General features: G+C 38.3%; 1 protein-coding gene across 1 annotated transcript in view; it reads left to right on the top strand.

Annotated features, from left to right (window-relative positions):
* The window catches only part of Psme4 (proteasome activator subunit 4), a 105,594-nt gene that overhangs the window by 72,501 nt on the left and 12,906 nt on the right, over nt 1-20,187 (top strand). Inside the window, exons 32-42 of the mRNA XM_051170250.1 lie at nt 909-990; nt 4,195-4,348; nt 4,792-4,861; nt 6,070-6,195; nt 6,525-6,677; nt 8,979-9,083; nt 9,410-9,501; nt 10,753-10,884; nt 11,262-11,470; nt 14,909-14,994; nt 18,993-19,121. Of these exons, the coding sequence (XP_051026207.1) occupies nt 909-990; nt 4,195-4,348; nt 4,792-4,861; nt 6,070-6,195; nt 6,525-6,677; nt 8,979-9,083; nt 9,410-9,501; nt 10,753-10,884; nt 11,262-11,470; nt 14,909-14,994; nt 18,993-19,121 (1,338 nt within the window). The remainder of the gene's footprint in view (nt 1-908; nt 991-4,194; nt 4,349-4,791; nt 4,862-6,069; nt 6,196-6,524; nt 6,678-8,978; nt 9,084-9,409; nt 9,502-10,752; nt 10,885-11,261; nt 11,471-14,908; nt 14,995-18,992; nt 19,122-20,187) is intronic.

Here is a 20,187-nt window from a genome sequence, read left to right as displayed (position 1 = left end):
ACACACACACACACATACCACTGCAACATACATGTGGAGGTGAGAGGACAGTTCTTAGGAGATGGTTCTCTCTCTATTCCTACTGATAGATTGGAGGAGCAGATCAAACTCAGGTCACTGAGCGTGTGCAGTGAGTACTTGTGCTCACTGAGTCATTTCACAGACTCTAAACTTTTTTTTTTAAAATAACATACAAAGTAAGTAATTTTATTATGGCATTTTCATGCATTTTTTGTTGTTGTTAATTCCCTCAGTAAGCTCTGACCTAACATTCTGTTTCCACTTTGAAATCTTCTGTAGTGTCACCCTCTCCTTGTTTCTTTACATCATTTTCCCTCTCATGCCCCCTTTCCAGCATCATGATTTCCGTATACCACACTCTTGGTCGTATAAATAACTTGTATATAAATTAGAAACTGGGATCTGTATGAGAGAGAGCGTGTGGTGTTTGTGTTTCTAAGATACTTAGTATGATTTCCATACACATTTGTGGACGTTATTTTCCTATTTATGGTTGAGTAAAATTTCATTGTATGTATGTAGCACATTTATATTATCTGTCAGTTGATGGACATCTAGGCTGATACCATTTTTTGCTATTGCTAGTAAAGTTCCATAGAACGCAGATGTGCAGGAACCCTTGTGCTGCAATGTCGAGTCCCTTGGGAGTTCTAGGAGTGGGGTCAGGTGACAATGTTTTATCTTTGAGAAACTGTTGCATTGATTTCCATAGAGTCTGCATGAGTTTCCATTCCTCAGGGTTAGGGTACACTCCTACCAAGAATAAATATGGGCTTCTTTAGGGAGGAGATTTTATAAAAGAAATAGAATCCATTTATCCTCTGTATGGTGCAGCATGTTGTAAGAGCTTTCAAAACGTTGATGTACATGTGTTAACCTGTTTGCAGATGGCCATCTCAGCTGTTGCTGGTATTCTCAAGCAGCTAAAGAGAACTCACAAAAAGCTGACCATCAACCCTTATGAAATCAGTAAGTAATAACCCAAGTAAATAACAGTTCTTTTCAATAGCACTTAGAAAATGTCCTTGAATACTCACAGGGGTTAGGAGTGGTAGTACAGGGCTCTAATTTCAGCAGTTTGAAAGTAGAGGTAGGAAGGTCTGGAATTCAAAAGTCAGCCTGATCTGTATTAACATTGTTTTGTTTTGTATTTTCCTTCCCTTGAGCAGGAAGATTCAAAGCAGGGTTGATTTTTTTCCCCCCTTCTACTTTTCTTACTGTGTTCTTGTTTTTTTTTTTTTTTTCTATCTACCTATATTTATTTATTTTGTTGTTGTTGTTTTATTTTGTTTTTTTTTTCAAGACAGGATTTCTCTTTGTAGCACTGGCTGTCCTGAAACTCATTCTGTAGACCAGAGTGGCCCCAAACTCAGAAGTCTACTATTCTCAGGCCGGGCGTGGTGGCGCACGCCTTTAATCCCAGCACTCGGGAGGCAGAGGCAGGCGGATCGCTGTGAGTTCGAGGCCAGCCTGGTCTACAAAGTGAGTCCAGGACAGCCAAGGCCACACAGAGAAACCCTGTCTCAAAAAACCAAAAAAAAAAAAAAAAAAAAAAAGAAGTCTACTATTCTCTGGTTCCCGAGTGCTGGGACTAAAGGTGTACGCCACCACCACCTAGCAAATGTAATATTTTAATTATGTATTAGTCTGTAGTCCACAGAAAAATGTGTTTAAGAGTTTTAATATGAAGGACATGCATTTGGATAAGTGATATAATTTCAGTAAGGTGTGCTAATGAAATTAATGACACAGAATCAATGTTAAATTTTTTGATTTTTTTTTTTTTTTGGTTTTTCTTTTGTTTAAATTTTATTTATTCAGATTATAACTCAGTTGCCATCCCATTACTTGTATCCTCTCATTCCTACCTCCCGCTTTCACCCTATTCCCCTGCCCTAGGTCTATGACTGAAGGGGACCTCCTCCCCCATTATATGGTCTTAGGCTATCAATTCTCATCTTGGTAGCCTGCTTATTCTTTCTTTGAGTGCCACCAGGCCTCCTCACCAAGGAGAAGTGGTCAAATATGAAGCACCAGAGTTCATGTCAAAGTCAGTCCCCACTCTCCACATAACTATGGAGAATGTCCTGTCTGTTGGGTAGATCAGCAGAGTAGGGGTTCGATGTTTACTATTGTATTGTCCTTGGTTAGTGCAATAGTTTGAGCAGACCCCGATGGGCCCCGATCCACCCATCACGATGTTCTTCTTGTAGGTTTCTAGGACAAGCAATATAAAATATCTAGGAGTAACTCCAGCCAAGCAAGTGAAGGACTTGTTTGAAAAAAACTTTAAATCTCTGAAGAAAGAGATTGAAGAGGACATCAGAAGATGGAAGGATCTCCCTTGTTCATGGATCGGGAGAATTTAACATAGTAAAAATGGCCGTCTTACCAAAAGCAATTTACAGATTCAATGCAATTCCTATAAAAATACTTACACAATATTTTAAAGACATTGAAAGATCAATTCTCAATTTCATCTGAAATAACAAAAAACCCAGAATAGGTAAAACAATCTTATACAATAAAAGATCCTCAAGAGGAATTTCCATTCCTGATCTCAAGCTGTACTATAGAGCAATCAATAGTAATCAAAACAGCATGATACTGGCACAGGAATAGGCTGGTTGGTCAATGGAATTGAATCGAAGACCCAGAAATTAATCCACACACATATAGTCACTTGATTTTTGACAAAGAAGCCAAATCTATTCAATGGAAAAGGATAGCATCTTTTTTTGGGGGGGGGGGGGGCGTTCTCTGTGTAGCCTTGGCTGTCCTGAACTCACTTTGTAGACCAGGTTGGCCTCGAACTCACAGCGATCCACCTGCTTCTGCCTCCCAAGTGCTGGGATTAAAGGCGTGCGCCACCACCACCTGGCTATGGTACATTCTTTTGGTTTTTTGTTTGTTTTTGTTTTTGTTTTTTCACAACAGGGTTTCTCTCTGTAGCCTTGGCTGTCCTGGACTCGCTTTGTAGAATAGGCTGACCTCAAACTCATATCAATCTGCCTGGCTCTGCCTCCCTAGTGCTGGGATTAAAGGTGTGTGCCACTACTGCCCAGCCAATTTTTTTGATTTTTGCGAACTGTGTTTTGATTTGTAAAAAGACATTCTTAGGAAATACTTCTGTATTCAGTGCTGTGAGGTATGGAGAAGTTACGATTCCAGTAAGTGTGTGTAAGGAGGGAGAATATGTTAAAGTGTATATATAGGGTAATGTGTAGTAAAATATGAGGTCTGTAAGTAAAGAATAATGTAAAGATTTCCTCGAGCTCTGTAAGCTTGAAATTAATTCAGAACCAAATGTTTTAACAAACCTTTTTCATTTAGAACATCATATTCTCCTAACAGTTACATTCCCAAATCCATCCCATCTTCCTCTCAGTAGTTCAAACCCTGTTCTGCTTCAGGCCCATCTCCCCACAGCTGAGGATTGGGTCCAGCTTAATGCTTCACTCTTAATTCCTAGCTAGTCTTTTTTTCCTTTTGCATATTTGTGTGTGTGAGTGCACATATGCCATCACATGTGTGTGGAGGTCAGAGGACAGCTGTGAGCATCAGCTTTCTTTGTTCACCATATGAATCATGAGATTGAACTCAGGCTCCGGGCTGTTTTGCAGGGTACTTTATTTGCTGAGCCATCTAGACAGTCCTTTGTGGTCTTGTTTAGAGACAATATTAATATGTGATTTCTTATTAAAAGTTACATACACAGCTAGAGAGATGTTTCAGTGTTTAAGAACATGTATTATTTTTGTGCAAAAATCAAATTCAATTCCCAGCACCTACATCAGGCAGTTCACAAGTGTTTGTGCCTCTAGCTCCAGGGGATGCCTCTAACTAACCTCATGCACATACACAAACATATACACATGCCCAAATGTAAATATATAATATATATATATATATATATATACACACACACACACATACACATACACACATAGTCAGAGTGTGTGGTGTATACCTTTCATCCCAATACTTGGGAGGCAGAGACAGGTGGATCTCTGAGTTCCAAGCCAGCAAGGGTTATAAAGTGACCCTGCCTCAGGGGGAAAAAAGAAAAGAAAAAAAAAAGGCAAAAGTAGTAGCAGTACTGTTTATTGAAAGTGTAGAACAGCTACTAAATTAATATCCTCAAATTATTGAATCTGAATGCCTTTTCTTTAGGTGGATGTCCTAAACCCACCAAAATTCTTGCTGGTGACAGACCTGATAATCATTGGTTGCATTATGATAGCAAAAATATACCAAGAACAAAAAAAGAATGGGAATCAAGTTGCTTTGTTGAAAAAACACATTGGGGATACTACAACTGGCCAAAGTAAGTCCACCTCCCACCTTACCATTAAGCATTCTTTTCTTTTTTGGTGAACTTTGTTTTGTTAGATCAGACCTCTAGGCTCAGAGGCACTTAAAAGTCTTTTCCTTCTTTCTTCCTATCTTTCTTTTGCTCCTGCCAAGGCTTCATTTCTTCCTCCTTGTTATACTGCAGCCCTGAGCTTTTCCCAGGCCGTACAGCGAGGGAGGTTCTTAACAGCCGCTCTCAGTTGTGTTCCTATATGTTAATAATAGCGCACTCTCCAGACCAGAAGCAGCTTCTCTCGCTGATGAGTTCAGTAATTTATGTGGCCAGGGCTTGAGGATCGTATTCCTAACTTCATTCTAACCAGAATTTGTTAAAAGTGCCTGTAACATTTACCCATGAAGCTGTGTCATTTTCTTCTGTCCATGTTTGTATTATAAATGTAAACTCTTACTATGTAGGAATATGGTTGTTTATGCTGGTGTGGAAGAACAGCCTAAACTTGGCAGAAGCAGGGAGGATATGACAGAGGTAAGCATTCATTTCCTTGTGGTTTTAACTGAATCTCGGCTGCTGATTTAGCTCTCTATCCTATCTTTTCTTTAACCCCGTTCTGGTATTTCAGTGCAGCACAATATAAACAGGTGAAATGTGTATTACTGTCCAATCACTGCTAATTGACGTCACTATCAACATTCCCAGGGTTGTCCTTGAGTTACGTATTCAGCAGTCCATTGGGTACTGCTCGCTGTGGTTTCCTGCTGCTGCATGTGTTAGTTCTGAATGATAGAAAGCTCTTGAGCAAAGATAATAACCAATTTTAGTTCCTATTGTATGTAAATCATGGGTTCTCAGGAAATAGATACATGTATATGTATGTATAAGATTTATTTTTATTGTTTTTAATCATGTATGAGTGTGCGCACCTGGGTGTTAGGTGTCCATGGGGGCAAGAGGTACTCGTTCTTCCTGGAGCTGGAGGTACAGGTAGTGGGCTGTTTGACATGGGTGATGGGAACACACTCAGGCCTTCAGGAAGAATAGTGCCACACTTAAACCACAGAGCCATCGTTCCAGCCTAGATATCTAGATTTTAAATCCAAACATTTTAGTTAAACCAACTGTGATAGAAAATGTGTGCAATCTCCGCGTTTAAGGTTATTAAAGGAAGACTGCTGTGAATTCAAGGCGGTCTGGACTGTAGAACTCTATAACCAACTAAACAAAAGAAAAGTAAGAAAACCCACAAAGAAGAAACAACATTTTATTCCTCGTTGAACATGCATCATTTTAAATGTTAACTAGCTTAATAGCTGTTTTCTTCAAGTTGATGTTTAACTTTACTGATTCTGACCAGCTTTTCCTTAAAGGCTGTGTCATTTAAAGATGGAAATGGTTTGCTGGAATTTGGTTTTTATAAATTGCACACAGCTGGCACAAATGTGTTAACCCTAGTTTCCCGAGCAAAACATTTTTTTGTTTTAATTCATATTATGTGAAATGACATTCAATCGAAGGAAGTAAAAGAAAAAAAAAAAAACCTTAATATTCTTAGACTTGTATTTTAGTTTTGCATCTAGTTGCATTTATTATTTTGGTTCTAGAAAGTACTGTAGTTTTTATAGCTATTGAAAATTCTCCAGAACAAAACTGTAGCCATCTGATTTTAGCTTTATCAGAATTATGCTCTTAAGTAGGTTTTAAACCCTGAATATTGTTCTTTTTATTCAACTTTTTAGGCAGAACAGATTGTATATGATCATTTTTCCGATCCAAAGTTTGTCGAGCAGTTAATCACATTTCTATCTTTAGAAGACAGAAAAGGAAGAGATAAGTTTAGTCCTCGGCGTTTTTGCCTCTTTAAGGTAATTGTGCTTTGTGTACCCTTTTCATAAAGTTTAGTGATTACCAGTTTATGGGTTCATAAGAAAATTTGAATTTACCTATTATCTACTTTAAAGTGGTACTGAAATTAAACAGTTCATATTTGCTATGGCTTTTTTTTTTAAGGCAACCTTTTAAATTACTGGTGTTATTAGCACTAGAAACAAAAAACATTTTAATATGAAATTGAAATATTCCGTTATAACTGGTGTTATTAAATAAGTTAAATTCTAATGGAGAGAATAATGTAAACAATAATTGCAAACTTAATTATTATCAAGATAACACTTAATGTTGTCCTTTTTTATAGGGTATATTTAGAAATTTTGATGATGCCTTTCTACCTGTTCTGAAGCCCCATTTAGAACGTTTGGTTGCAGATTCGCATGAAAGTACCCAGAGATGTGTTGCAGAAATTATAGCTGGTTTAATTAGAGGTTCTAAGCACTGGACATTTGAGAAGGTGATGTCATCAATCTGTGGAAGATTTTATTTGTTTGCTTTGGGGTTTTGTTAATTATTTATCCAGCACACACAAATAATAGCAGGACTTGGGAGGCAGTGGTAGGAGGATCTAGAGTTCAGGGACAGCCTGGGCTGCATGAAACCTTGTCTGAAGAAAAGGGAAAAAAGTAGCAATCCGCACCATGTTTATGACACTGCTTCCTGAAATACGACACATTCAACTCCATAAAATGTGCCAAAATGGAGCCTGGTTATGTGAGTTAGTTGGTAGAGTGTTTATTTAGCATGCACAAAGCCCTCTGCTGAATCCTAATAGTTGGTGACATGGACCTAAAATCCCAGCATTTTGGAGGTGGAAAGCAAGAAAATCAGAGGCTCAGAGACAGCAAGTTTGAGGCTAGCCAGGGATATCAGAGACACTAGAGAAGAAAGCAGCAGTTCATGATCTATAGGTAACATTCAGCGCTTGGAAGGGAGTCAAGATATATCAGATTTAACTTAAAAAACAAACAAACAAACAAACAAAAAACTGGAGGAAGCTGAAAAGATGGCTTAGTAGTTCAGTTTACAGCACCCAGTTGGGCAACTCACATCTGCTTGTACCTGCTGCTGTAGGGGATCCAGTGTCCTATTCTGGCCTTTGTGGGTGATGTACTCCCATGTACCCACACACAGTATTAAATATTTTTGTTGTTGGTTTGGTTTTATTTATTTATTTATATTTATTTATTTTGGAGACAAGATCATACTATGTAGTTCTGGCTGTCCTGGTACACCAGGCTGGCCTTGGAGTCACAGAGTTCTGCTTGCCTCTGCCTCCTCTAAGTGCTGGGATTAAAAGTGTGCTCTACTGAGCTGGAGGGATGGCTCAACGGTTAAAAGTGTGTTCTACCACACTGACCTTACAAATACTTTTTTTTCAAAAGATTTATTTATTTTATGTATGAGTGTTGTATCTGCATGTACACTTGCATGCCAGAAGAGGACGTTGGATCCCAGTATAGATGCTATGAGCCGCCATGTGGCTCTGGAAGAGCAAACAGTGTACATAACCACTGAACCATCTCTCCAACTCCAGCAATTAAATTTTTAAGAAAAAACAAAACCCAGAAAACTTGTGTCTCTCAAAATGGAAATGTATACACAACACATACATCCTTGTCACCCTGTCAGTGGAGCTACTATTGAATTAGCTTTCTCCCAAACACATTTAAAAAAATGTGTCTAGTCTTTATCCCAAATACTACCTACCTATTTGTCATTTTAAAACCAAAGTACTCAGGAGGCAGTGAGTTCGAGGCTAGCCTGGTCTACAAAGTGAGTCTAGGACAGCCAAGGCTACACAGAGAAATTGTCTCAAAAAACGAAAAACCAAAAACAAAGTACATGGCTATGCAATACGGTTATTATGTGTGAGGTTGTTAGAAATGGAAGGCCTCAGTTTCCCCTTCAGATTAATCAAAGTCTGTCTTTTCATGATCCCAGGGTGATTGTGTGCTTACTTAACTTTTGAAGCCACAAACATGTTTAGTCCTTGATTGTCACTATTTGAATTGCAGATCTCACCTAAAAGGAATTCCTGTTTCATATTGGAACACCTCTGCTTCTTACTCATGTCCAGTACTTAACTAAATACGCTTGAAAATTGTTTTTCTTTTTTTTTTTTTTTAAAGATTTATTTATTTATTACATATGAGTGCCTTAGCTGTAGAAGAGAGCATCAGATAACATTATAGATGGTTGTAAGCCACCGTGTGGGTGCTGGGAATCGAACTCAGGACCTCTAAAAGAGCAGGCGGTGTCCTTAACCACTGAGCCATCTCTCCAGCCCCGAAAATTGTTTTTCTTTTTGCCCAGTGTGAGAACTGTATTTTTTGGTTTTGTTTTGTTTGCTTTTGTTTCTCAAGACAGGGTTTCTCTGTGTAACAGCTCTGGCTGTCCTGGAATGACTTTGTAGACCAGGCTAGCCTTGAACTCACAGAGATCCGCCTGCCTTTGCCTCCGGAATACATACATACATACATACATACATACATACATACATACATATTTTTTAAGAACTTATCTGTGGGAAAGATTTTATAAGGAACCATGTAAAGTTTCCCCTCCTTTCTGAATGATATTCTCTGAGAAAGAAATTGAACTATATATAACTTATATACTATATTATATGAATTATAACATAAGATTCCTTACTTGGATGGTTTATGAAATCCTGTCCTATTTGTATGTATTTCTAGAAGGAGCTATTTTCAGAGTGGTACATGCCACTAACTTTTCTGTGTTTTACTTTGAGAAGGTAGAGAAGCTTTGGGAGCTCCTATGCCCGCTGCTGAGAACAGCACTGTCCAACATGACAGTGGAGACATACAATGACTGGGGAACGTGCATAGCCACATCCTGTGTAAGCATGCTTTCAAAATGTATCCGACGCTGTGCTCCCTTTGAATCCTGGAGTTCATTCATGATTTTTGTGTATGCACATAGTAAAAGCCATTTAATAGTTATATGCATTGTTAATACCAAGTATGCTATTGCTTGTGTGCTTCTATTTAAGTTGTCCATTTGCTAAGTTTTCTCACTGTTGGTACAAGCAATGATAATTAAACTTGTATTTGACTCCCCAGTTGTAGTTTGGCTTGCTTCTTGCCTACTTGTAATATAACTGGGTATGCTTAAGTTATAGAGTTATGTCTTTTGCCTAATTATTACTTTATATCTTCAACACAGGAAAGCAGAGATCCCCGGAAGCTTCACTGGCTTTTTGAGCTGCTCTTGGAGTCACCATTAAGTGGTGAAGGGGGGTCCTTTGTAGATGCATGGTAAATAAAAAGAAAACCTGTTCAGCTAACATCAAAGGTTTTATATGAACTAATGCATAAATGGAGATGACTTACTAGGCATGGTGGTGCACACCTGTAATTTCTTCAGTGAGGATGTTAGGGAGGGTGACTATGAGTTTGAGGCAGCCTGGGCTATATACCAAATTCCAGATGAACCAGAATTATCCAGCATGAACAAGACTCAAAACAAAACTAAAGCAAAAGAAAGAAAGGAATTGAATTATCCAAGTGCTAAATTAAATGATGAATTTCCTTTGGGGGCTGTGGTGCTTAGTTATCATTTGTAAGCAATGTACCAGCTCCAACATAAGTCACCCCACCTTCTGTGCTGCCTCAGCTTTTGAGGTTATACACTGACTTCTTTGTCATAATCAGATTTTTGTTTTCTTTTGTTACCAAACATACAAAGAAGAAGGGCTTATTGCTTGAGTGCTTGCCTAACATATACCCTGTATCAGCACAGAAACAAGACAGACATAAAAGAAGTTTACTGGGCAGATGCACGTGTGTGTGTGTGTGTGTGTGTGTGTGTGTGTGTGTGTGTGTGTGTGTGTGTGCATGCATGTTTGTGGTTGTGTGGTTGTGTGTGTATTAAAGGAAACCCTCATTAAAATGTTCATTAGTGAGAACACTTGCATTATTAATCTCAAAACATTAAGTCAGGTACCTATGAGATGTCTCAATGAATATAGATGTTTACCTACAAGCCTGACAACTTATGTTCAATCCCTGGGATCCACATGGTGACCACATGGTAAAAGCACACATTCATAGCCTGGCACACACCCACATACATACAAAAGAAGGCATATGACAGGTCAGTGAGATGGCTGGGCTGATGATGGTACTTATATCAAGCTTGAAGACCTGAGTGTGATTTCTAGAACCTTCATGGTTGAGGAAGAAAACAGACTCTTGAAATTGGTTTTCTGACCTCCACTCTCATGCTGTGGTGTGCATGTACCCCTAACTTTACTACTAAAAATAGATTAATTTTTAAAATGTAGTAAATATAAAAAGGTGGTAAAAATATAGAAAAAAGGATGTGGAAGGCAGTGTTCAAATAGTAGGAGCTATTTTGCATCATGGATGATTTACTTAGTGAGAAGATGCTATTTGTGGTAATCCTAAGAGAAAGCAGGAAAAGAGTGAAATGTAATACAGCGATTGGTTAGTCTTTCAACATAGAAAAACAGTGTCTAACACACTGCTTCTGTCCTTTAATTGTAGCCGACTCTATGTGCTACAAGGTGGCCTTGCCCAGCAAGAATGGAGAGTCCCTGAGCTATTACACAGACTTCTGAAGTACTTGGAACCCAAACTCACCCAGGTTTACAAAAATGTCAGAGAAAGAATAGGGAGGTATGTATGCCTTTTCTCTTTGCTTTGGAGTAGCTCTTGAGTCATTGTAGTAAGTTTTAATATTTAGCAATACATACCGGTCATTTTCCCAGTGAGTGCAGTGTTGTCTTCCTCATGTTTTATTCACTATTATATTCTAAAAAAGCAAGACATTGAGTATAAGTTAGGAAGCATTGTACTCAGAAGCCAGACGTGAGCAGCCATTGTACGATAGGTGTGAGCCTCAGAATTACATGGCATATTTCACACTGGCAGCAATCCAAGGCCTTCTCTTGGAAATTAACTTGTGAAAGTTTGCTTTGGTTGAGCTGTAACTTTTGAACCTCAGTCTTAATTCTCATGCTAGCCTGCCTACTCTTGTGCGTTTTATTTAACAGTGTGCTGACCTACATATTCATGATAGATGTTTCTTTGCCAAATACCGCTCCAACAACGTCTCCTTGTATCCCTGAGTTTACTGCTCGAGTTCTAGAGAGACTGAAACCCCTCACAGATGTGGATGAAGAAATTCAGAACCATGTTATGGAAGAAAATGGTATTGGTGAAGAAGATGAACGAACTCAGGGCATTAAACTCTTAAAAACCAGTGAGTCTTAAAAATTGCTAGAAAGTCACTTGAAAATGGAAAATGGAGCTATTTAGTTCAGTTGGGTGGTTCCCTACAAACAACCCACCACACACACACTTTTTTTTTTTTCACACACACTTTTTTAATGGTAAAACAGTATATATGTTTTCTGATTTTAACCTTTTTTGTTTGGGTTTTTTGTTTCTTTGGTTTGGTTTGGGTTTGGTTTTTGGTTGGCTAGTTGGTTTTTGAGATGGTGTTTTTCCATGTAGCTGTGGCTATCCCAGAACTCACTGTGTAAACCAGGCTGGTCTTGAACTCACAGAGATCCTCCTATCTCTGCTTTTCATTTGTACCACCATGCCTGAATTTTTCTGCATTAAAAAAAAAAAAAAACATGGTATTTTGTTGATTTTTTTTTTTTCAGTTGTGGTTGTTTATGTGTTCTTGCTATTACTTGCTGGGATTGAAGGCATGCACTACCACAACAGGCAATTTTTATAGTTTGAGGTGTGCAGTTCAAAGGCTCTAAGTCCACATTCACCCATCTCCAGAATTCTCTTAATTGCAAGCTAAAAGTCTGCACTCATTTCGCAGTAACTCTTCCATTTTCCTTCACCTGTGTTTTGCCTTAATAGCCACCAATTTACATTTTTGTCTCTAAAATGTGTGTATTCTAGGTGGGTCACCTCAGTCAAATTGCATTGTATTGTTTTTTGTTTTGTTTTAATCTCTGACATATTTCACTTGGCAAAGTATTTTATGATTGATTCATTGTTTTAGTTAAGGCTTTTACTGCTGTAAAGAGATACCTTGACTATAGGAACTCTTACAAAAGAGAACATTTAATTAGGGCAGACTTTACAGGTTCAGAGATTTCATCCATTATCATTATGGTAAAGCATGGTGGTAAGCAGGCAGACATAGTGCTGGAGAAGAGTTCTACATCTGGATCTACAGGCAGCAGGAAGAGAGTGAACCACTGGGTTTGAATTGGGCTTCTGAAACCTCAAAGTCTTGGCTGGCCTAGACTCACTTTTTAGACCAGGCTGGCCTCTAACTCACAGAGATCCCCCTGCCTCTGCCTCCTGAGCATTAAAGGCTTGTACTACTACTATGCCTGATATGACCTTTAATGTACTAATTATTTATTAGGGTTCTTGCTTTCAATTTTTGTGTAAATGTCTAAAAGTAGAGTTGCTGGACTGTGTAGTTGTTTTTCTCAGTGGCCCTCTGCTTTACAGTCTAGTCACCAAATGCTGTCTCATTCTTGTCTACTCTACACTTTTATGTATGCCCCCCTTCTTCCCCCACTTATCCTAATGGGTTTTGCTGAATGATTATTAATATTTAATACTGATTTATACTTTCAATAAAATTGTAGTGTTTTATACCCACGTAACCACACTAGGATACATTTAATTAGCCTGGAGCACAATACTGAACAATAATTCAAGCTATATAGCTTCCTCCTGTTCCGATTCCCCACATTATACTTGCTTTTTTACTCATCTCCGAGCTCTGCTTCATTTCTCTTGGTGTTTCCTGTCCTTTCCGGGTGCATCCCTTCTCTCCTCCTGCTCGGTCTCCTCATTTTACCAAGATGTTTCACCATGTTCTCTGTCTTGCTCAGCACTGTCTGATTGGCATATATTGGCACTATAGTGACCAAATGGTGACATGTTTACACAAACTTGAAACTGGAGATACTTAGAATAAGCATCACAATGCAGTGTCCGGATTGAAACCAGACAGTGGGATAGAGATGAGCATTTGAATGAACAAGGGTGAACTGTACACAGTTCACAAAAACATATGTCAACAGGTTTGAAAAGTTGTAGTTTTGATTTGTATTTATCTGATGACAAATAATGTTTACCATTTTCTTTTTTTGTTTGTTTGTTTGGTTTTCGAGACAGGGTTTCTCTGTGCAGCCTTGGCCGTCCTGGACTTGCATTGTAGACCAGGCTGGCCTCAAACTCACAGGGATCCCCCTGCCTCTGCCTCCGGAGTGCTGGGATTAAAGGCACGGGCCACCACTGGCCGGCTACCATTTTCTTTTTTAATGTGCGTAATTGGCCATTTGATTACAACAAAAACAACAAAACAGTGTTTCTTTATGTAGTCCTGATTGTCCTAGAACTAAGTGTATTGACCAGGCTGGCCTTAAACTCAAAAAGATCCTTCTATCTCTGTCTCCTAAGTATGTCACCATGCCTGGATATTTCTCCATTTAAAAAAAAAAATCATATTTTGTTTATTTTGAGTTATTTATATGTTCTTGCTATTATCACATTATTAGGTAGATGATTTATAAATACATTCTCTTGTTAATGTATATATCTTCTTTGTTCTTCCAAAATTTGGTTTTATTATTATTATTTCTTGGTTTGGATGGTTTGAGTTTTTGAGAGATGATCTTAATCTTTTGGGCCTGCCTCTGCCTCCTCAGGGCCAGGCAGGATTTAAGGCATTTGCTCTCCTGCCTGGGTGATTTTCTTTTTTTTAATCTTTCTAAAATACACATTGGGTTCATTTTTAGGTCCTTGGTTTTCCGAGAGTTAGTTTCAGTATGTACTTTAAAGTTAAAAATCTAGCTTGGGCTGAACGTGGTGGCGCACGCCTTTAATCCTAGCACAGGCCAGCCTGGTCTACAAAGTGAGTCTAGGACAGCCAAGGCTACACAGAGAAATCCTGTCTCGAAAAACCAAAAAAGAATCTAGCTTTATTGTTTAGAATGTGGACATTTGCTTTTCCAAGCACAGTTTGTTGAAAACTGTTTTATACTGAATTGCTTTGGTGCGCTTGATCAGCACACATTTTGAGGGCTTATCTGCATTTTGTTGTTTTTCTGTTGGTTCATGTGTATGCCTTTATGTCACTGCCATACTGTTAATTCTGTGGATTTGTAGTAAGTTTTAAAATCAAGTGTGAGTCTTCAAGATATTTTGCCTACTCGGGGTGTCCAGTTTTTTGTTTTGTTTTTGTTTGTTTTGTTTTGTTTTGAGCCAAGGCTTCACTGTATAGCCTTAGCTGTCTGAGACCAGGCTGGCCTCGAACTTACAGAGATCCATCCACCTATCTTTGCCTCCAGAGTGCTGGGTTACAGGTGTGCACCACAATGCCTAGTTTTGGATATCCTTTTTATTAACTTCAAAAAAATTAAGGATTTTTAACTATAAACTACTCTATTTTAGCTGCCTCGCAATTCTTGGCTAGTTTGAAATGTATTAAAAGTATTTGGTTGGCTACTAATAACTTGTAGGTTTTTTTCTTCCCCTAGTACCCTCAATTACTTGATAGCCACTACTGTTATAGTGCTAATGAATTATTCTGAGTTAAAATATCATAGCTAGATTAAATATTAAAGAGCTGTCCCCAATTTAATAGGTTACATCACTCTTTGTGTCCCTTATTTAATAGCTTGGCTGATTCTGTGTGTTTATTTCCAAACAGTATTAAAATGGCTTATGGCAAGTGCAGGAAGATCTTTTTCTACAGCAGTCAAAGAGCAGCTTCAGCTTCTGCCTTTGTTCTTTAAGGTAAGACTGTAAGTTGAAATGAAGAATACATTTCCTCTGGCCTTCCAAAGAAAGTCATAAACCTCATCCATTAGTTGATGTGTTTGAGCTACGGAGTGAATTCCTGTTTCAACAATGTACAAGTTTGCTTACTTTTTCTGTTCTGATACTTTCCTAATCTGCTCTTAGTCCAGTCCACATCATTCAAGAGAAGGAAAGATATTTTCTATTCTATAACTGGTTGAATTTTGATTGCATCTCAAGATAGATTATCACAGGAAAAGTCTTAGGTAGTAGTAGTTAACATTGAAAATATGTATACATATTTATATATTATATAAAATAGTTACTATTAACATTGATATATGCATACCTATACATATGTAAAACTATTGTCTTAGTCAATGACATATTGCTGAGAAGAGACACCATGATTATGGCAGCTCTTATAATAAGCCTTTAATTGGGGCGTGTCTTTAGCGTCATAAAGTTAGTCCATTATCCTCATAATAGGGAGCATGGCAGCATGCTGACATACATGGTAGCTGAGAGGTCTACATCTTGATCTGCAGGCAGCAGGAAGGAGCCTGGCTTATGCTTCTGAGATCTCAAAACCTACCCCCAGTGATACATTTCCTCCAAAAATCCATATCTACCCCAAGAAGGCCACACCTCCTTACTTAAGTAGTGCCACTTCCTGATGACCAATCATTCAAATAGATAAGCTTGTGGGGGCCATTTCTATTCAATCCACCACAGTGTGAGAACATGACAAAGATGAAAGGTCTATGTAGCCCAGGCTAGCTTCAGACTTGCTATGTAGAAGAAAATGACCTTGAACTCCTGATCCTCCTACTTCCACCTTCTAAATACTGAGATCACTGACATGAGCCACCACACCCATCTATACACTAAAGTTTTGCAGATCAAGCATTGTTTCATTATGCAATAGCCAGTTTGACTTTAGAAAACATAGGAGATTTTAATATTGGAGTTTATCATCTTATCTGTATTATTCCTTAAGTAGGTATTGTCATTTAATAAACCATTTACTCTACAATAGCTTTGATTTAATTACAGACATTATGAGGTAGACAGTAAGAGGCAGGAATAGGAGCCAGGCTGCTTGGACTCAGTATTGGCACGATTGCTGGTGAGCTGACCATGTAATTGTGGGCAAATAATCTAGCCCCTCAGAACTTCTTTTCCTCATGTGCAAATTAATAGTAGAATCTGCTACTCCCTAAGGGTATGCTAAAGATTATGTGGCTTAATATTACATGTTTTTCACTCTTAAAATTGAGTTTTGTGTTCAAATTCAGTAATGTGAAAAGTCATTTCATCTGAATTTTTCACTCCTCACATTGCTGTTAGCAAAGACCAAGAGTTCAGATTAAATAGACTAAATCACCGACTTTTTGGATTGTGAAAATGTTGCCTCCCTGTGCATAGTGTTCAGTGACTGTATCAAGCATATGGTGAGCACTAAAAAATGGTCGTGTGGGGTATAACCATTGGCCGAGCTCTTGCCCATCTCACCATGGTCTTACTCCTTCATAATATAAACATCTATATAACATGTACTTTACACTTGTAGGTTGTGTTTTGGTTTTAAATACATTACCAGATATAGCACATTAATGCTTTTATTTAAAGGGTTATCCTAGAGCTGTCATAATGTCTCAGCGATAAAGGTGCCTACTCTCAAATTTAACAACCTGAGATTAATTCTTAGGACCCACATGGTGGAAGGAGAGAATGGATATCTGTAAGTTGTCCTCTGACCTGCACATGCTTACTGTGGTGTGCATGCACATAAAATCACGAAATTCTTAAGGCTAGGTATGTGGTGCATGCCTCTAATTTCCAGCATTTGGGAGAGTAAGATGGGAGGATCAAATTCAAGGGAAGCTTGGTCTGCAGAGTGGTTTCCTGTCTCAAAAATCCAAAAGTTTGCTTACTTTTTCTATTCTAATGTTTTTCTAATCTGCTTTTATAGTAACCCATATCATTCAAGATAAAGAAAGAGCCAGACATGATGGCGCACACCTTTAGTCCCAACACTCAGGAGGCAGAGGCAGGCAGATATCTGTGAGTTTGAGGCTAGCCTGGTCTACAAAGTGAGTCTAGGGCAGCCAAGGCTACACAGAGAAACCCTGTCTTGAAAAAAACCTTTATTAAAAATAAATAAATAAGGAAAGATATTTTCTAAGAATATTATACAGAGTTCTGGTACTCTTCCATTTTTTTTTTTAATTTTTAAAAAATATTTATGTTGTATGAGTGTTTTGTCTGCCTATATGTAAGTGTACGTCATGTACGCTTGATGCCTTCAAAAGTTCATTAGAGTGTGTATAATCCCCTGGACCTAGAGCGACAGACGGTTGTGAGCTGTTATGTGGGTGCTGGGAACTCCACCCCAGCTTCCATTTAATTACAGGTTTCTTGGGGGGGGGGCAGGTTTTGGTCTTTGGTGTGTAGTTTTTTGTTTTGTTTTGTTTTTCAAGACAGGGTTTCTCTGTGTGGCCACAGCTGTCCTGGAACTCACTCTGTAGGCCAGGCTGGCCTCAAACTCAGAGATCTCCCTGCCTTTGCCTCCCAAGTACTGAGATTAAAGGTGTATGCCACCACGCCCGGCCTTGATTGCAGTTCTTTAATTTCAAGCACTAGAAGTCTACTGACTGGTAAAGCAAAAGCAGTAAATTAGCCAAATTACCAGAAAATATCTAGGTGGTTTACAGAACAAAGTAAAAACTAAAAAGCTGAGTAGGAGCCGTAAGTTCAAGGATATATAGAAAGATTACAGAAAATAATAGGATTCCACTCCATGGCATTTTCTCCCTTAGATCTCTTCAAGATCCATATGCCCAAATCCAAGGTTACATTGAGCTAGCTCTTATTCTTTGCCTCTCTTGGACTAGGATCTCTAGATTGACAGTCATTAAGACAGGCCGGATGGTGGTGTCACACACCTTTAATCCTAGGACTCGGGAGGCAGAGGCAGGCAGATCGCTGTGAGTTCAAGGCCAGCCTGTTCTACAAAGCGAGTCCAGGACAGCCAAGGCTACACAGAGAGACCATGTCTTGAAAAACAAACAAACAACAACAAAAAAGTACAGTGAAGGAAGCACATAATTTTTATGCTGTACCCAATATCACATGTCAGTAAAATGAAGCCTATATCCAATGGCTAGAGTACAGGATTTACTAAAACCAAAACACAATCAGGGGAGACCATTGCCGAGGAAATTACTAAACAAGACCTCAGTTTCTTCTTCCAAATGTGAAAAAATCAGGTAAGAAGGAATTTTCAGATTTTGAAACACAGCATCATGGGATTATCATGATGTTGAATGATTCCAGAAAAGTTGCTGTAACAATGTGCCAGTGATACCATGGAGTTTGAGCACTATGGAGTTTTTGTGGTTGTTTTGCTCCCCCCCTTTCTTTATGCAGGGTCTCATCATGTGCCCCTGGTTGGCCTGGAACTCACTGTGTGGACCGGCTTTCCTCAAGCTCACAGAGGTCTAACCACCATTGCCTCCTGAGTACTAGGGTTTTGTAATAGCTACTGTCTAGTACTTTATATTGTAAGTGTAATGATGTTTTGTATATGATAATGTCATTATATATATTATATATATATATATATACATTGTTATATATATTATTAAGATAGCAATGAAATATTTATGGGTTTTGCTTCAGAAAATTTAGAAGATAAAAGGGGACAGTAGGAAGCAAAAATGAAACAAGATTATCTGTGAGAAGTGATTGGATTATAAGGTGCTCATTGTATTTACATGTATGTTTGCAGTTTTCCATAGAAGCTGTTTTAAGTTTTTATTTTTGAGACAGAGTGTCTCTATAGGCATGATTAGCCTCCGATCAATTTTATAGCTCTAGCTGGCCTCAAGCTTGCCATTTTCCTACCTTACTCTCCTGGGTGCTGGGATTTCTGTCATTTAGGGTGTCTGTACTTAACTGGTGATAACCATTTGTTTTCTTTTATTCTGTAGATAGCCCCAGTGGAAAATGACAATAGCTATGATGAGCTGAAAAGAGACGCAAAGCTTTGTTTGTCACTAATGTCTCAGGGGTTGCTCTACCCTCATCAAGTGCCTTTGATACTTCAGGTGCTAAACCAGGTAAGTATATGGCTACAATATTTACATCCTCTGTCTAGCATTGTTATGTTATTCTGAGAATTTCTTAAGTTTATTTATTTATTATGTACACAGTGTTCTGATTGCAGGTATACCTGCACACCAGAAGAGGGCACCAGATTTCATCATAGATGGTTATGAACCACCATGTGGTTGCTGGGAATTGAACTCAGGACTTCTAGAAGAGCAGACAGTGCTCTTAACCACTGAGCTATTTCTCCAGCCCTATTCTGAGAATTTCACAATGAACTGTTGAATACACAATACCTGAGCTGTGTGGGTTTTGTTTTGTTTTGTTTGTTTGTTTTTCTCTTCCTCTCTTGAGAATAGAGTCTTAGTATATATGCCTAACTGGTCAGAATTATTAGGTAGAACAAGCTGGCCTGTAATTCTCAAACATCCACCTGCTTCTGCCTCCCAAGTATTGGGATTAAATATGTGGTATCAAAAAAAGAAAAATAAATGTGTGGTATCATACCTGGCCTCTGATTTTTGTTTCAAATTTTCTTATATATGTTGACCAAAAGCAAAAAAAAAAAACAAACAAACCAACAACAACAACAAAGACCAGGGCTCATTTTTACCTGGCTTGTCACCAACTTCTTTGAATTTGAGCAAGTTCAAGAGATAATTATTAAAATGTGTTGATGAGGAACCGTGCTATCATTCTCTTTTGCCATTTTCCTTCCTGGTCTCAATTACTGTGACTGCATTGCAGTACACAACAGAGCTGATCATACACAATATATAAAAATAGGCATATTCTTGGAGTTTTCACTGAAAAATATTTTCTAACAGTTTTAAATGATATTTTAGAGCCATGGGATTTAGTAGTTCTATTTTTATTTAATTGTTGAGTAGAATTTGCTTGAAAACAATGCTGATCAACCATAGCTTCTTATTTCTACTTTGTTCTCAAGTGAAAGACAAACAAGCAATTATATGGTGACTGTAGATTCAATCTGAAAGCGACTATTATTCCTTTAGGAATTAGATAGAAACCAATAGAAAGTATAGTTCTTTCTGTGGGGTCGAGGGCAGGGAGGCT

Source organism: Acomys russatus, chromosome 28, assembly GCF_903995435.1.
Source record: "Acomys russatus chromosome 28, mAcoRus1.1, whole genome shotgun sequence".
Classification (NCBI taxonomy): Eukaryota; Metazoa; Chordata; class Mammalia; order Rodentia; family Muridae; genus Acomys; species Acomys russatus.
The sequence above is the reverse complement of the archived record's forward strand: the minus strand, read 5'-3'. Positions and strand labels throughout refer to the sequence as shown.